Here is a 17,505-nt window from a genome sequence, read left to right on the forward strand (position 1 = left end):
TGCTTTAGTTTTTTTTCTTACAACTTTATTTTAAAAAGACAGATACATGGACAGATTTTTTAAAAGCATTTTGGCATAAAACTATATGAATATATTTTTGTCAGTACTTGATTCTTTTAAAGGTTTGATAGCATGCATTGAAATCTTACTAGTTACCATAACCATAAAGTACATGTAGAACAGAACGTAACATGGAAGCAATCAAAGTTTTCTTGGTGAGTATAGATTAAGCATAATGACTTTTGAATACCAAAAATTGCTACAAGGCTATCTTCTTAGCTCTTGAGTTATTAATAATTTAAGGTCTAGGTATACCCCACTCTGAGAGGGTGCTATACACTTTTTTTTCCTTAGAAATACTGAGGTTTTCACTTTTTGGCCTTTCTTTTTTTTTTTTTTAATTATCATTTTTTCCTTTATTTATTTAATCCACATCTGGGAGGTTCAGACAAATAGTTCCAACGCATAATTTGTTTCTCTATGTCTGTGTTCTTAGCTGTTCTTTATCAGAAACCCCTTTGAACAAAAACAGGTGCGAAATTAGGGGAATTTGATGAAAATTAAAAGCTAATCAGAGTACAGGGCTTGAAAATCTAAAAACACTGTTAAAAGCTGAAACAATATGAAAAGCATAGTTGTTATCTTAAAAATAAGATTTTGGTCCACAAACATGAAATAAAGGCACCATTCTCAGATCACAGCCAAAGCAACACAATCCCACAAAGCAGTGTAGCTGAGCTAATGCATACACAGGGTGAAAAGCTGACCTACTTTTTTTTTTTTTTTCTTGAACTTCACACAGTCTGTGACTTGTTTCTGGGGTGTTCAGAGCTTTCTGGGGTTAGCATCCAATTATCAGTGACTGCAAATTATGTCTGTTCTTTTGTGACTGGATTATCTCACTCAGAATGATATTCTCTAGATGCATCAATTTTCTTAAGAATTTCATAAAGTCATTGTTTCAAATAGATGAGTAGTACTCCATTGTGTAAATGTACCACAATTTTTGTATCCATTCATCTACTGAAGGACATCTGGGTTCTTTCCAGCTTCTGGCTATTATAAATAAGGCTGCTATGAACATGGTGGAAAATACGCAGCAAAGTTCTTGCAAACTGAATCTAAGAACACATCAAAGCGATCATTCAACATGATCAAGTCGGCTTAATTCCTGGGATGCAGGGATGGTTAATATATGGAAATCCATCAACGTAATCCACCATATAAACAAACTTAAAAACAAACAAACAAACAAACAAAAAACATGGTTATATCACTAGATGCCAAGAAAACATTTGACAAAATTCAACACCCCTTCATGTTAAAAGTCTTGGAAAAAACAGGAATCCAAGGCCCATACCTAAACATAATAAAAGCAATATACAGCAAACCAATAACCAACATCAAACTAAATGGAGAGAAACTTGAAGCAATCCCACTAAAATCAGGGACTAGACAAGCCTGCCCACTCTCCCCCTACATATTCAACGTGGTACTGGAAGTCCTGACCAGAGCAATAAGGCACAAAAGAAAATCAAAGAGATACAAATTGGAAAGGAAGAAGTAAAAATATTGCTATTGGCAGATGACATGATAATATACTTAAGTGACTCCAAAAATTCTACCAGAGAACTTTTACAGCTAACAAACGACTTCAGCAAGGTGGCTGGACATAAAATTAACTCAAACAAATCAGTAGCCTTCCTCTACTCAAAGGACAAACATGCTGAGAAAGAAATTAGGCAAAAGATACCCTTCACAATAGTCACACACAATATGAAATACCTTGGTGTGACTCTAACTAAGCAAGTGAAGGATCTGTATGACAAGAACTTCAAGACTCTGAAGAAGGAAATTGAAGAAGATCTCAGAAGATGGAAAGATCTCCCATGCTCATGGATTAGAAGGATCAACATTGTAAAAATGGCCACATTTCCAAAAGCAATGTACAGATTCATTGCAATCCCCATCAAAATTCCAACTCAATTCTTCATAGAGTTGGAAAGAGCAATTTGTAAATGTATCTGGAATAACAAAAGACCTAGAATATCGAAATTTATCCTCAGCAACAAGAAAACATCTGCGGGAATCACTATCCCTGACCTCTTGCTATATTACAAGGCAATTGTGTTAAAAATGCAGTGTACTGGTACAAAGATAGGCAGGTAGATAAATGGAATAGAAGATCCAGAAATGAGCCCTCCCACATATGGTCACTTGCTTTTTGACAAAGGAGCTGAAAACATTCAATGGAAAAAGGACAGTCTCTTCAACAAATGGTGTTGGCTCAACTGGCACTCAGCATGCAGAAGAATGAAAACAGAGTGTTTCTTATCTCCTTGTACAAAGCTCAAGTGTAAGTGGATCAAAGATCTTCACATTAAACCAGGTACACTGAAACTATTAGAAGAGAAAGTGGTGAAAACCTTAGAAGAAACACATAGGCACAGGCGAAAATTTCCTGAACAGAACACCAATGGCTTGTGCTATAAGACCAAGGATTGAGAAATGAGACTTAATAAGATTGCAAAGTTTTTGTAAGGCTACAGACACTGTCAAGAAAACAAATGGCAGCCAACAGATTAGGAACAGATCTTTACCCACCCCACATCTAATAGAGGTTTAATATCCAAAGTATACAAAGAACTCAAGAAGTTAGACACCAGAGAATCAAACAATCCTATTTTTAAAATGGGGTACAAAGCTAAAAAATAAATTCTCAATTCAGGAATATTGAATGGCTGAGAAGCATCTAAGGAAGTGCTCGACATCATTAGCCATCAGGGAAATGCAAATTAAAACAACCCTGAGATTCCACCTCACACCAGTCAGAATGGCTAAGATCAAAATCTCCGATGACAGCAGATGCTGGTGAGGATGCGGAGAAAGAGGAACACCCCTCCGCTGTTGGTGGGGTTGTAAACTGGTACAACCACTCTAGAAATCAGTCTGGCAGTTCCTCAGAAAATTGGACATAGTCCAACTGAAGACCCAGTTATTCCACTTCTGGGCATATACCCCAGAGGTGCTCCAACATACAGTAAAGACACATGAACCACCATGTTCATAGCAGCCCTATTTATTATAGCCAGAAGCTGGAAAGAACTCAGATGTCCTTCAGTAGATGAATGGATACAAAAATTGTGGTATATTTACACAGTGGAGTACTACTCTGCTATTAGAAATAATGACTTTATGAAATTCTTAAGAAAATGGATGCATCTAGAGAATATCATCCTGAGTGAGGTAACCCAGTCACAAAAGAACAGACATAATATGCAGTCACTGATAATTGGATACTAACCCCAGAAAGCTCTGAACACCCCAGAAACAACTCACAGACTGTGTGAAGTTCAAAACAAAACAAAAACAAAACAAAGCAAAACAAAAAAACAAAGGCCAAAAAGTAAAAGCTTCAGTCCTTCTTAGAAAAAAAAAAAAATAAGTGTATAGCACCCTCTCAGAGTGTGGTACATCTGGAACTTAAATCATCAATAATTCAAGAGCTAAGAATATAGCCTTGTGGCAATTTTTGGTACTCAAAATTCATTATGTTTAATCTATACACACCATGAAATCTCTGACTGTTTCCATGTTACATTCTGTTCTACATGTACTTTATGCTTATAGTAACTAGTAAGATTTCAATGCATACTATCGAACCTCTAAAAGAATCAAGTACTGACAAAAATAGATTCCTATAGTTTTATGCCAAAATGCTTTTAAAAACTCTGTCCATGTATCTGTCTTCTTTAAAGAAAGCTTCAAGAAAAAATATATAAGTTCTCTATATTTAAGTATGTACGGTGAAGACAAAGCACACACACACACACATTGTGGAAGAGCCAAAAAGATTATTTAAGAGATGTGCCACGGCTTTGGTAGTACTGGCTTTCCTCTGCTGCTTGAGCACCGCCAGCACCTTTCCTAAGAGCTCACAGCAGCGGGCTGGCCCCTGCTCCTTGCAAACCATGTGCGACCTGAAGGGGGTGATCTAAAGTGCTGACCTGTCCAAAGAGAAGCAACAGGACTCGGAGTGCGCTGCTCCGGCGTTGGAGAAGTACAGCTTAGAGAAGGACATTGCGGCCCATATCAAGAAGGAGTTTGACAAGGACAACCCCACCTGGCGCTGCACTGTGGGCCGGAACCTCGGTAGTTACGTGACACACGGAACCAAACACTGCATCTACTTCTACTTCTGTTCAAATCTGGTTACCGCATGGACTGTGCCAAACACCCAGGGATCCGTCCAAAAACAAGGACAGCGTCCTAAATTCCAAACACCGGAGACCGGATCTTCAGCCTGGCTAAGGGAGCACCCCGTTTGTGTCTGTTGTGTTTTGTACAGGGCGTCATTCTCTGAACACGTTATAAAATTAGTAAAACAGCTTACATTTGTATTGATTTCTAGTCCATACTCCTGTATCCCCCCCTTTTTTTTTCTCCCTTAGGTCATTCCCTTAAAAATAAATCTGTTGGAGATGTTAAAAAAAAAAAAAAGATTCTTTAAGTTCCTTTTTACATTTATCATTTTTATTGTGATATCACTTAAATTAAATATACTGCCTTAGTGTGTTGCATGTTTTCTCCAGTAATCACAGTGGCATCAAATACTCTCTGCAGGAGACTCTCCTGTCTACCTGAAATGTTCTAATTTCATTTTTACCAGTTTGCCCAACCTCCCCAACCCTCCAGTACTTTCTATGATTTTGAATTTGACTTTTAATGTTTTACATATAAATTAATTAGATCATGTGATTGTGTGCATCTCTTGTATTTAACCTATTTTTGTTTTTCAGGTTTTTTTTTTTTATGTTGTCACAAATAATAGAATTTTGTCATTGTAAAAATCTGAATAACATCTCAGTATGCAGTACATGTTCTTTATCTATTGATTGACACACTGGTCCCATGTCATGGTCATTGTACACAGTTCTGCAGTGGACATGGCATTGCAGTTGTCTCTTTAATATGCTGACTTCATTTCCTATTGTTCAATTATCTTAGGTATCACACCTCAGTGGGTCGCAGATTTTTCAAGTATATCCTTATGATTCTCTGGATTTTCTTGGTGTCTATTATCATGTCCCCCTTTCTTTTCCAGTTGTTTAATTAGAGATAAATGTTTAGATCACAGTCTGCTCTGTGTATAGTTTCCTTTGAGTGTGTGATATCCTCCTCCATGTCTTCTAATTAATTTTGGTTTGAAGACTTTCTTGTCAGACATTAAAATGGCTTCAGTTATTTACTTTCTTGGTCCCTTTGCCTGAACCGAATTTTTTTACTGTGAGGTGATGTTTATTCTTGACATTAGCGTTTGATCCTTGGACATGGCAGAAGGACTGATTCTATTTTTAAATTAAATCTGTTGGCCTATCTTATTTGGAAATTGAGATTATTGATGCTGAGAGTTATCAGTGAACAGTTTGTTGATTCTTATTATTTTGTTACAGTGTGGGCCTTTTCACCCTCTTTTTATTTGCTGGTCTGAGATTATTCGTTCATTGTATTTCCATGGGTGTGGTTAGCCTATTCAGAGTCAAGTTTTCTGTCTACTGCCTTCTGTGGAGCTGGATTGATAGAAACCGCTTAAATTTGGTTTCATTGTGAAACTTCTTTTTTCTTTCTCAGACTATTTGGACTAAAGAGTTTGTTGCTCTAGTAGGCTGGGCTGGCATCTGTGGTCTCCTAAAGTTTGTAGAACATTTATCCAGGGCCTTATGGCTTTTGGAATCTTTTGAGAAATCAGAGGTTATTCTAGGTCTTCCTTTAAATGCTACTTGGTCTTTTCTTCTCTTGCAGTTTTTAATAACCCTTTCTTTGTTCTGCATGTTCAGATACAAATTATTTTGTGTTCTGCTTGCTTCTTGTACCTTGATAGGCACCTCCTTCTTTAAGTTAGAAAATTTTTATTTCGTGATTTTGTTGAAAATATTTTCTGTGCCTTTGACCAGGGTTTGTTTTTTGTTTTTTGTTTTTTTTTTTCTATATTCCTATTATTTGTAGATTTGGTCTTTTCATAATGTCCCATAGTTCCTGAGTGTTTGGGGCCTAGATTTTTTTTTTCGATTTAACATTTTCTTTGACTAAGGTATCTATTTCTTTTCTCTTGTCTTCAGTGCCTGAAAGGCTTTTCTCTAAGGTTTTTGTTGACCTCCCCAAATTCTTATCCCTAGTTTTATCTCAGTTTGGGTTTTCTTCAGTGATTTCATTTCTACTTTCATGCCTTGAACTGTTCGTAATTTTGTTCCACTGTTTGTGTTTTCACAGACCTCATTAAAAAGGTTTATTTATATATCAACTTTAAAGTCCTTGAACACACTCACAATAGCTGTTTTGAAGTCCTTGTCTTAGGCTTCTGACAGACGCCATCAAGGAAAAGCTATGGCAAGCAAGTGAGTTTTCCGGTGATGGTCTACCATTTTGCATAGCTTCAGTGGATGCACTCTGAGAGGCAAAGACCCCAGAGACTTCATCCAGGATTTCATCTCACTGTGGATATGCACTAATACATAACGTAATCATTTCCTGGGTATGTGCCCACACTATTGGGCAGATTTCCCACAGAATCAATATAAACATATATGTTCTTTGTAGCAATGCTGTATAGATGAATTGATGATTTCATAATTCCTGATGATGTTTTTTTGTAGAACTCCTAAATTTCAGGCCTCCTATAGAATAAAAGCTGCAAATAGAGCTCTATAAACCTTTGCACTAGAAAGAGAAAACAGGCTTAGAAAACATTAATGATCAAGGTAAACATTTTATTCTAGGTCAGATCCAAGGATGAGGCTACAGGTGTGCACTATGATAAAGCAAGGCCATGTAAAACTATTGCTTTGAACTTATAATGAGCTTATAGAATAAAACACTGTTTTCCATTTATTATAATCTACTGTCGCAACTCCCTTCTGTGTAACATTTTTTCCATGAAGTAATTTTTCTTACTTAGAAGACTTTTTTCTAAAAAGTTACAAAAAGCTGAAAGCAAAAAATAAAGGTGTGGTGTAGCCCCTTTCTTCTCCATCCAGTGTGTGTTCATATATGTGTGTGCATACATGTGTGTGCACTTGACTTTCATTCTTTTCCTTTCTATCTGGCTCACAAAGAGTTAACACACTGTGAGCCTCTGGCCTCTATCCTGGCCAGGCCCCTGAGTCAAGAGTAAAGAGCCCAAGTAACTAAGTGTTTTTCTTAATCCCCTGCTGCTATCAGCAGAAGTCAATTGCCAGAAGCTATCAACTTTGGCCTCAAGAGAACAAAAGAGAGTTAAATGCTAGAAGTCAACAGTTTCTGGCACCAGAACAGCAAGAGATAGTTAAAAGGCCAACATTCATCAGCTTTTAGCTTTCATCCTATGTTGTGTCCCACCTCAGGACCTGACTGTTGGAGCAGGACCCCAGGCATGCTTCAGCTGTGTTCTATATCTCAGGGCCTACTGTAGTGGGGTTGCTGGGTTCTGGTGGAGACATGTTTTCTCATTGGTTTTAGTTGTTTTGATGCTGATGTCTAGGCATCTGGGTTTGGGGTGATTGTAATTCTAAATGTTGATATCTTGTGTTTGTTGGGTAGCTGTTTCATTCCTTGGTTTTTGTTGCAATCTCTTAATCTTAGAAATATTTGGTGGCTTTGGGTTACCTGATAGGGACTATTTTTGAGTCCCTGGCTGGAGTAGCCCCTGGGGTTCCTATATACAAAGTGTTTCTAGTCATTGGGGGCAGACATAAGGGGAGGAGAAGAGGATTGGTGAGAGGGGGAAGGAGATGAGAGGATCTTCCAGGAGATTTGGCAGAGTCCATGGGTACTAGAGGCAGAGAAGGGAAAAAAGCCTCTGCAGGTGATCTGTTACATGCTGTGGATGAAACTTGGGGATTGGAATCAGAGGAAAGAAAGGAGAGGGAAGGAGAGGGAAGGGGAGGGAAGGAGAGGGAAGGGGAGGGAAGGAGAGGGAAGGGGAGGGAAGGAGAGGGTAGGGAAGGAGAGGGAAGGGGAGGGAAGGAGAGGGAAGGGGAGGGAAGGAGTGGGAAGGGGAGGAGAGGGAGCAGGAGGGAAGGAGGGGGAAGGAGAGGGAAAGAGGGGTAAGGGGAGGGAAGGGGAGGGTAGGTGGGGGGAAGGGAAGGGGAAAGATGGTTGCCAACTTGATTTCCAGGCTGGAGAGGCCAATAGGTCCCCAACTTTTGTGGTTCTTGGTGCTGGCAGCTTCCACAAATGGGTGGGATGAGGCAGAAAGGCTGGGTCCCAGGAGGACCTGTGGCATCCCCAGGGAAGGAGGCAGAGAGGGCAGATCTTGAAGCGTTCTTTTCTTCTTTTCATTCTTTTTACTTCTGATTTTATTTATTGGTATTATCAAACAATGTGTTTTAAATTTGGAATTCTTCTGCTGAAGCTATTCAGCTATTGATACCCTCCTTTTAGAATTTTCAGTTCTTTCATTTTACATTTTAATTCCAGAATTATATTTCTCTCCTAAGTTTCTGTTTCCCAATTTCATTATATTACTTTTCCATGTTTTCTTGAAATCTGAAGATATTTCTTTAAATGCCAATTTGAAAATTCTTTGCTAGGAAATACATGTATTTTTTTGGAATCAATTACAAGGAAATTGTAGAAAAATTCCTTTGGCAATAACTTGTCTCTTTGGTTTTTCATGTTTCTTGTTGCTTATGATGTGAACATTTAATAGAAGAGATACTTTAAAAAATCTTTTTATTGGATATTCTCTGCATAGTTTTTACAGTATTTATATACCTGGTTTGCTTTGGAAAGACACTCTCTGCAAGAGGTTGGAGGAGTGTTTGGTGCATAGCACACAGAATTTTTTAACATGTCTGGCATTATTCCGTCAACTGGGGTTGGTACTGAGGAAAATCACAAGGATTCTCAACAGCTAACACATGAATGTCTACAATGACGGAGACGGTTGCTGGTGACTTTGATAGCAATGACTGCTAATGCTTCTTCCTCTCCTGTGGGTGAAGCTGTGGCTCAGTGGATGCTATTGGAGGTCTGCTCCGCTGAGGCCAGACAGCGAATTAAGAGGTAGAGTTATAGAGCTTACCAGCCTGTGTGCTTTGCTTTCCTGCCATAAATATGTACTCACCAACTTCATGCATCTTAAGACATCGACATAAAAGTACATTTCCAAATATATTTTTACGAGACACAGTGGGTAGACAAGACGTTTATTCACCTACAGGAGAAACCATTGCAGCAGGTGGTTACAACAGCAACAGTAAATTCACAAGTGATCAAAACTACACACTTTTACAATGTATGATACATGTGGGAATGGTAACTCCATGTCACAAATGTCACACAGCACTCCTAAATTCCTCGTTTTACTTCTTAGAATATACAACAGATTACTAGAGAAACGAAATGTAAGTCCCATCAATTTGTTTTTTGACCTTATATCTCTCTAAAAGTTCCTAGTCTTCTAAGAAAGTTTTTAGATGTTAACATTTTGGAATGATTTGGGTGCTGTAAAATCACAGGACAAACTGTCACATGACCAAATGAACTGGCTTCTGTAGGTGAGGAGCAGAATTGAGAGACCCTCTTTTCTGCTACTTGGAATGTTTAGCCTCTTGTGTAGTAACCCATATTCTAATGTCATTTGTACATTTTCCTCACTTTTCTTCCTGTTCCATCAAGGAAATGCTTAGGTTAACGAACAGCATCTTATGTGTACACAGCAAAACATTTTTATAGCATTCAGTTATAAAGGAAAATATAAAAAACATCCAGGACAATAACAAGTTATGCATTACAGTATTTGTACTCACACCTTCCTGTGCAATCCATGTTTTTAGAAAAATATATTATATGAAACCACAACCAGGCATTCTGATCTTAGCACGTTCTTACTCCGAGCAGTATATACAGTCATAGTAGAGTCAGAACGCACTACAGATCCTCACGAGCTGTATCATGAGGGTCCCAAACACATAGCACAATATATACACTTGTATATCACATTTCTTGGCAGTGGGCTGCTTGCTGAGTACAGGTGTCAAGGCGCTCTTATGCCAGTGAAGAGAAATGGCCATCGAAAAGGGAGGACTCTGCCCTAGGCTGCTTCTTCAGCAGAGCAGTCAATTCCCGCATAGGTAAACTTCTCATAAAGCGTGGTGTTCACGTATGTCTGAAATGAGAAAGGATTAGAATACAGCACACTGCTTCTGTCCCTCCAGGAGCAGCTAGGTCAATGTCCTGGCTTCCTTATCTTTCATAGCTAGGGGGACATTCTTTGTTCTTACTCCCTCTCTGTGTATATGACAGTGGTTTTTGTTTTGTCTTCTGAATTTCATCCCTTGACTTCTAAGTAAAATTCCTTCCTCCCCTGAGCCTTAGTTTCTGACCACCTTTGGGATCTCATTGGCTTCTTCTAAAAAAGTTCAACTAGTGTAGGCTCCTTCCCTAGGCCACCTGTCCCTATATGGATAATCTTGCTAACCTGGATTAATTTGCCTGTTGACCCCTAAATTGATACAGTTACTTTTTAAATTTTTCAAGAGACTTTCATTCCCTCCAAATAGTAAATTATAGGCCAGACTTGTTGTCTGTATATATTCTTGACCAAGTCACTTAAACCTCTTTGTTTCTTCATCTATAAATTTATATATATATATATATATATATATATATATATATTGATCTATTCATTTATCTATAAATGGACAGGTTACACAAATAAGACTGCTTCCAGCTCTGAGAGATAACCTGCAGGCTGTTTATTATTGTATGAGTGACTATATTTTATATAGAAATCTTATTTTTCCCTAACTTCTCAAAGTTAGGGAGCATATCCATTATGTGCCCGTAATACCTAAGGCAATTCTTAGAACAGCTTGTTGAGTTGTCTCAATGACATTTTAGTGATCACCTTGAGCACATCACAAATTCTTAGGGAAAGAGGACCTGCATCAAATTGTGCTCACCTTTCGTTCTTCTAGCATCCTGTTTAAGGACACCAATATCTGGGCAAATGATGGTCTCTCATAAGGCTTCTCTCTCCAGCATTGTCTCATTAGATCATACCTTTGAACATAAAGAGTACAAGGATTAACTCTGAGTGTGCTTTAGGCCAGGGCGTACCATAGGAATGAAGCGTGAGGCAGAAGAAGAACAAAATTAGTCACTGAGGGATGTGACTTGTCAGGCATAAAATATATGTACTCCACCTTTCACCAAACCCACATCTCCTTTCTTCATTTGGAGCTACAGTGCAGACTCATTGCCATTCTTTCAGAACTTTGCTCTCAGCTATTGTAGCCGTGCAGAATGAACTGAGCTACCTGTCTATAGCAGCGTTTCTTTTGGAATACTACCTCCCTAAAACATTAGTTCCCCTTATGGAATGCCAATATGTATATTTCTTTTAGAAGTCCTGTCACTAAAAACAAATGGCATCTTTAATCAGGAGCGAAGGACCAATTATTGACAGCCATTCTAAGAACTAGGAAACAGCTCACAGATACTAATTCTGTTGAAACATTAACTCAGATGTGGTGTACGTGTCTATACAGGAGGACTGTCACTCTATGACAGCCCAGTTATTACTTGTTTATCTTAATGCTTGCATGCCTAGACTCCCGCTCAGAAATCCCTCTCCTGTACCTATAAATGCAAATGCATTTCCTACTTTTCTTCTATAATGTCCAGAGTGTCAGCTCTTCTGTTGACATTGCTTAATTCATTTAGAGTTGAGTTTTGTGCAGGATCAAAGGTAAGTATCTAGTTTTTCCTTCTACCTAGAACTTACCAGTTTGCCAAAGCCACTTGGAGAGGCTTTCTCTTTTCTACAGTGTATTGCTAGCCTTTGTCAAAAATAAGACAGACTTATGTGAGCATTCTCAAATCTGTTGTATTGATCAGTTTGTCTATTTTTATGTTAGTGCCATGCTGTCTTTAATTTGCAGAACAACTTGAAATCTGGAATAGTGATATGTCTAGCATTTTTTTATTCAGGATTGTTTTGGTTATCCTGGATCTTTCATGCTTCCATATAAAATTTAATATTTTTTTCAATTTCTTTGAAGACTTGTATAGCAATTTTGATGGGGGTGTCCCCTGAATCTGTAGATTGATTTTGAAATAGGGATATTGAAAATATTAAATCTATTAACCTTTCTATCCTCTGGTATTTTTCTTCAATCTTTCTCCAGTATCTTAGCATATTCATTATACAGGTATTTCATTTCTCCAGGTTATGTTTGAGGCTATTATGAATTGTATTGTGTCCCTGATCTTTTTTCCTCAGTGTATTTGCCCTTACATATTGGAAGGTTTCTCACTTTTGTTGTCTGATTTTATATTCTGCTACTTTAAAAACATATTTTGTCATTGTAGTTTTTGGTAGATTTTTAGGGTCTTTAATGTGTTTTCTTATTTATGGTTTCTATTATGGCAGAGGATCACCATAACGAAAATTAACTTGGGTTGATTTTTCTCACAGTTACAAATAACAGTTCATCATCAAAAGTAATGAGGGCAGAAACCAGGAGGCAGGATCTGATGTGAAGGCCATGGAGGGGTGCTGCTTTCTTATAGACCAGTGACCACCAGTCTAGGAATAACACCACTTGCTAGGCCCTCCCCCATCAATAACTAATTAAAAAATGTCCCATAGATTTGCCTACAGCCCAACATTATAGAACATTTTAATAATTTAGGTTCCCCTCTCAGATGATGGATTGCCTTCTTTATGTCCCTTAAATTTTGGTATGTTGTGTTTTCATTTTAATTCAATTCTAAACTTTCAAAAATCTCTTTTTTGAGTTCTTCCTTGACCCAATTACCGCCAAAAATTGTATTGTTTAATTTGTGTTGCTTTTATTGCTGTCGATATCCAGCTTTATTCTATTTGTGACTGGTTAGAATGCAGGATGTGATTTTAGTTTTCTTGTATTTAGTGAGACTTGCTTTGTGTTCTAATATGTGGTGGGTTTTCCAGAAAGTTCCATGCTGAGAAGACTGGGTATTCTTTAGTGTTTTAATGGAATGTTCTGTAGGTAACTACTGGTCCATTTGACTTATGCCTTATTTTCTGAATTTCTGAAGATAGATCTTAGGTCTGAAAAATCTGTCTATTGATGACAGTGGAGTATTGAAATAACACACTATCCCTGTGCTATGTTTAATCAGTGCTCTTTAGATCTAACCGTATTTCTTTTATGAGAGCTTGAAGTGTGTATGTTTAGGACATATCCTATTGTAGGTTTTTCTTTAATGCAGTAGTCCTCAACCTGTGAGTGATGACCCTTTGAGGGGTTTGGGGGACTCTTTTATGAGGATCACCTAAGACTATAAGAAAGCACAGATATTTACATATTTATACCAGCAGTAAAATGACAGTTATGAAGTAGCAACATAAATAATTTTATGATTCGGGGTCACCACAACACAAGGAACTGTACTAAAGGGTTGCAGTGTTACAAAGGTTGAGAACCACTGCTTTAGTGAGTGTGAAATGTCCTGCTCATAAATGTTAGTTTGAAGAGCATGCTGCCATATTAGAATAAGACCTGTTTCTTAGTTATTTTTGCTTGAAATTCTTTTACTCTCCGGTGGTATTTATTGTTGATGGTGAGATGAGATTTGTTTCTTGAATACAGCAAAATGATGAATTCTATTTGTTTCTCTCTTTGGTTTTGAGTCTTTTTCTTGAACATCTGAACAATGACTCCAGCCCTAGATCCTGTTTTTAAACAAAATCTATTAGTCTGTGTTTTGTTTTAATTGGGGGAGTTGATACTAATAAGATTATTATTATTAAATAATGTCTATTAATTCCTGATATTTTGTTGCCTTTCTGGTGTTTTATTATACCTCTTTTGGTTTAACTTTTTTTTTCAGACCTAAGCATTTCTTTTAATGTCCTCTGTAGAGATATATTAGTCATAAATTCTTTAAATATTTTTAGCATGGAAAGTTTTTCTTTATACTTCAATTTTCACTGACAGTTTTGCCTGCTGTGGTAGTCTTTGTTAGAATCTGTAATCTTATATAACTTGTAGAATATCCATCCAAGTCCTTCTGGCTTTCCTAGTCTCCATGGGGGTGGGGATGGCTATTATTCTGACAGGCCTATTTGTACATGTGGATTGGTCTTTCTTTTTTGCAGTATTCATTTTTTCCCTTTTTTTTCTGTGCATTTAATGCTTTGACTGTTATTAGACATGGAGAGGTCCTTTTTAGTTTTATCTGATGTTCTACATGATTTTTGCACCTTGATATACATCTTTTTCTTAGACTTTGTAAATTTCTTTGAGTACATTAAAAACATTTTCTGTGTCTTTGAGTTGGGTCCATTTACCACCTTCTTATTCCAATGGTTTCTTCAGTTTAGTGTTTTTTTTTTTTTTTACAGTGTTCAATTATACCCGATAGGTTCTATTTCTTGGCTATTGGTTGTGTTTGTTTTAAATTGAACATGTTTTTGATTGGGTAATTCCAGTCCTTCACCTTATCATGACCTGACAGTCTTCCACTTGATCTAATCAATTGCCAGGGCTCTCCTCTGGGTTTTCATATGAATAACTGACGTTTTCATTTCAGGATATATCTCATTTTGGCCTTTCTTCACAGATTCTTGTTTTATAAAATACCATTTTTATAGCCTAAATTGTTTTTTTTTTTTTTTATTCAACTGTGCTTTTTACAGCCTTCATTCCAGAATTTATTCATATCCTCTTGGAGGTCTTCGATCCTCCATGTCTGCTCAGGGTGACTATGTTTATACCTCTTGTACCAGGGGAAATATGAGCATCTCCTTCTTTCTTAAAAGTCTGAACAACTTGTTTGTTCAACTTATTGCCAGACACTCTTGAAATTTTGCCACGTAGGGACTCCCACTGGCTAGTTCTGCAATGGAGGCTCCCCTGACATTAATTGTTCTTCCTTGAGAAAAAAATAACCCCAAAAGAAGCAAAAGCTGAACAAGTTGTTGCTCAACAGAATGACTCTAAAATCTCCACACCAACCTAAATAAAAAGTTTACTGCACTTTTCACGGACAATTGTGTGTATCTCACACTCTTCTGTCCTTGCTCTTCCTCCCTCCACCCTCCTCAAGTACCTTAATCACTCTCCTAGATCAAGTAGCAGGGAAAGTTGCTGTTCCTTGCCCATCACATAGTGGTCCTACTAGCAGAAATCTCTTTTTTTTTCACCTATCTGACATCTTAATGTGGGTGTGCTACATATCTGACAATGGCTCCATTAGAGTCCCATGGAGAAAGGAAATGACCTCAGGGAGGCCTGACTTACACCTCATCATCACAGTTCAGGGGCTTCTCCAGCCTGTAGCCCTGGGGCAACTTCTCATAGAGTTCCGCGCATGTCATGCCACAGTATGGGGTGCCTCCTGAAACACAGGAAGTAGGGTCCATGATTCCCACTCACACAGAAAGCTATGTTCCCTGCCCCAGTGCTAAGCAATGAGGAGGGAGAAGATAGAAGGCAAGCACTCAGAGTGTCTCCCTTCACAACCTCACTATGTAATAGTCTGGGTTCACATCACTGACCACACCACACCTTGGACGGAGGAAACCCACCAAGACTGCATTCCTGACGGTACCTCTCCTTTCTCCCCGAGTCTCCTATGTCATGTACCAATGACATTTCATTTTTCACACTAAAAGTCTATATCTATGCAATTCCTGCTTTATCAACAACAGTTACAGTACAGCTTAACTTTAAAATGCTATTCACTATCGTAGGAAGACTTCAAAGGAAGGGAAATCCTACGCAATACCTTCTCGTTGCTTTTGAATATAGCAACTTGCAATTTAAAAACATTGACTCATTAAACCACTATCGTGTTATACATGAAGTGTTTGGTTTGGGGCATGTGTTTTGCCCGTGAGAGTAAATGGCTGGGACTTTTACTGGTTGTGTACCATCCAGCTCAGGTTATAGGGTAACTTGTCACTGCTCTTTGACACTCGTGCTCGGGCAGAAACAATTTAAAGTAAAGCTCACACCATGAGGCCCTTAGTATGGAGTATGGTGTTAATATACAGTGTTTAGAAACAGAACTGTGTGCAGCTGTCCTCTGCTGCTGGCATCAGTTAAAGAGTGTCCCGTGGAAATATGGTTATGTGGTTACGAGGAGACTCTGGAGGGTCTCCACCCGGTGTTTCACCTGGTATATAAATTAAATACTCACCTAAGCTAACAATCTCCCAGAGCAATACACCATAGGACCATCTGCAGGAGAGACAGCATAAAACAAATCATCAGTGAATAGAGTGACCACTGGGGTTTCTGCCCCACCCCAAACCCTGGTAAGCAACCTTCTAGCCAAAGAGGAAAAGCTAGTCATATGCTTTCTAGGCTAAGGCCTGACACACAGCATGAGTTCTTCTTAGGTTTGTAGAGGGTTTTAGGGTTGGGGGTGTGGTGGGGGTGACTCATCTTTCCAAACTTAACCCAGTAAGCCATGAATGCAGGGCCCTAGTGTGGAAGACAATGAATTCCACACCAGACATCTGGGAGAGGAGATGCTTCTCTGCCATCTGATACTTGAATGGTTGGTATAAACTACTGAAAATATGGGACCCCTAAGAATCATCCTCCAAAAGTAGAGGAGCCCTGGTGATGCTTCAGTGAGAACATGGTAGTCTCCTCCTCCCTAAATAAGGACTCTGGTTCCCTCCCTCCTGATCTTACTTTCTCCTCCTGCAAGAGGACTTGTGTATACGTGCCTTGTCACTGCAGGCTGTAAGAAGGCGTGGCTCTACCACTGTGGCAGTTATTCTAGGCTGCTTCCACAATGCTAGGTTCAGGGAGCAGACTCATGGGGAGACCCCTATACCCTTTCTCTCGTTAGAAGTCATGGCTTTACCACCTGAAGTCTGTATGTGATGGGAAAAGACACCCTCAAACCTGACCCGTGGGCATTTACACTGGGAACTTCCATTCTGCAGCTTCATTTTCTTTGAGTTTATTTCCTCCTTCCATCTGCTGCACATGCCTAGCCTACCTGGTGGCAGTGGCAGGTCCTAACATAAGCAGCTGCTTTGTCCCTGAGAGCAGGCCAGTGAACTGCCCGCACAATAACCCAGGCTATCCCTGCTTCTCCTTAGCATTTCTGCCAAATATATATGCTTTAAAAAAGATTGATTGATTGATTGATTATATATAAGTATACTGCAGCTGTCTTCAGACATACCAGAAGAAGGCATCAGATGGTTGTGAGTCACCATGTGGTTGCTGGGAATTGAACATAGGACCTCTGGAAGAGCAGTCAGTGCTCTTAACCACTGACCCATCTCTCCAGCCCACATATATACTTTAAAAAAATTCTTAGAGGCAAGGTGCTTACTTACACATCACTGTTGGTTGTATAGACACTATAGTTCAGTGACTCAATTGCCATCCAGCGCACTGGGAGCCTTCCCTGGAGAGAACAAAGTGAGACTTCACTTAGGGAAGACCTTGTGTGTAGAATTACGGGTGGGCACAATAGACTAAGAAAGCCTCAGTTTGTGAATTTCCA

General features: G+C 38.7%; 1 protein-coding gene across 2 annotated transcripts in view; it reads right to left on the reverse strand.

Moving 5' to 3' along the window:
* Window positions 1-9,171: 9,171 nt before the first annotated feature.
* The window catches only part of TEK (TEK receptor tyrosine kinase), a 116,246-nt gene continuing 107,912 nt past the window's right edge, over window positions 9,172-17,505 (reverse strand). For both annotated transcript variants that reach the window (XM_080920571.1, XM_080920570.1), the window contains exons 19-23: window positions 17,336-17,406; window positions 16,174-16,214; window positions 15,273-15,369; window positions 10,944-11,043; window positions 9,172-10,147 (exon numbers count right to left, since the gene is read on the reverse strand). In XM_080920571.1, the coding sequence (XP_080776697.1) occupies window positions 10,073-10,147; window positions 10,944-11,043; window positions 15,273-15,369; window positions 16,174-16,214; window positions 17,336-17,406 (384 nt within the window). In that variant the 3' untranslated portion in view covers window positions 9,172-10,072. The remainder of the gene's footprint in view (window positions 10,148-10,943; window positions 11,044-15,272; window positions 15,370-16,173; window positions 16,215-17,335; window positions 17,407-17,505) is intronic.

Source organism: Micromys minutus (genome assembly GCF_963924665.1).
Source record: "Micromys minutus genome assembly, chromosome: 9".
Taxonomy (NCBI): domain Eukaryota; kingdom Metazoa; phylum Chordata; class Mammalia; order Rodentia; family Muridae; genus Micromys; species Micromys minutus.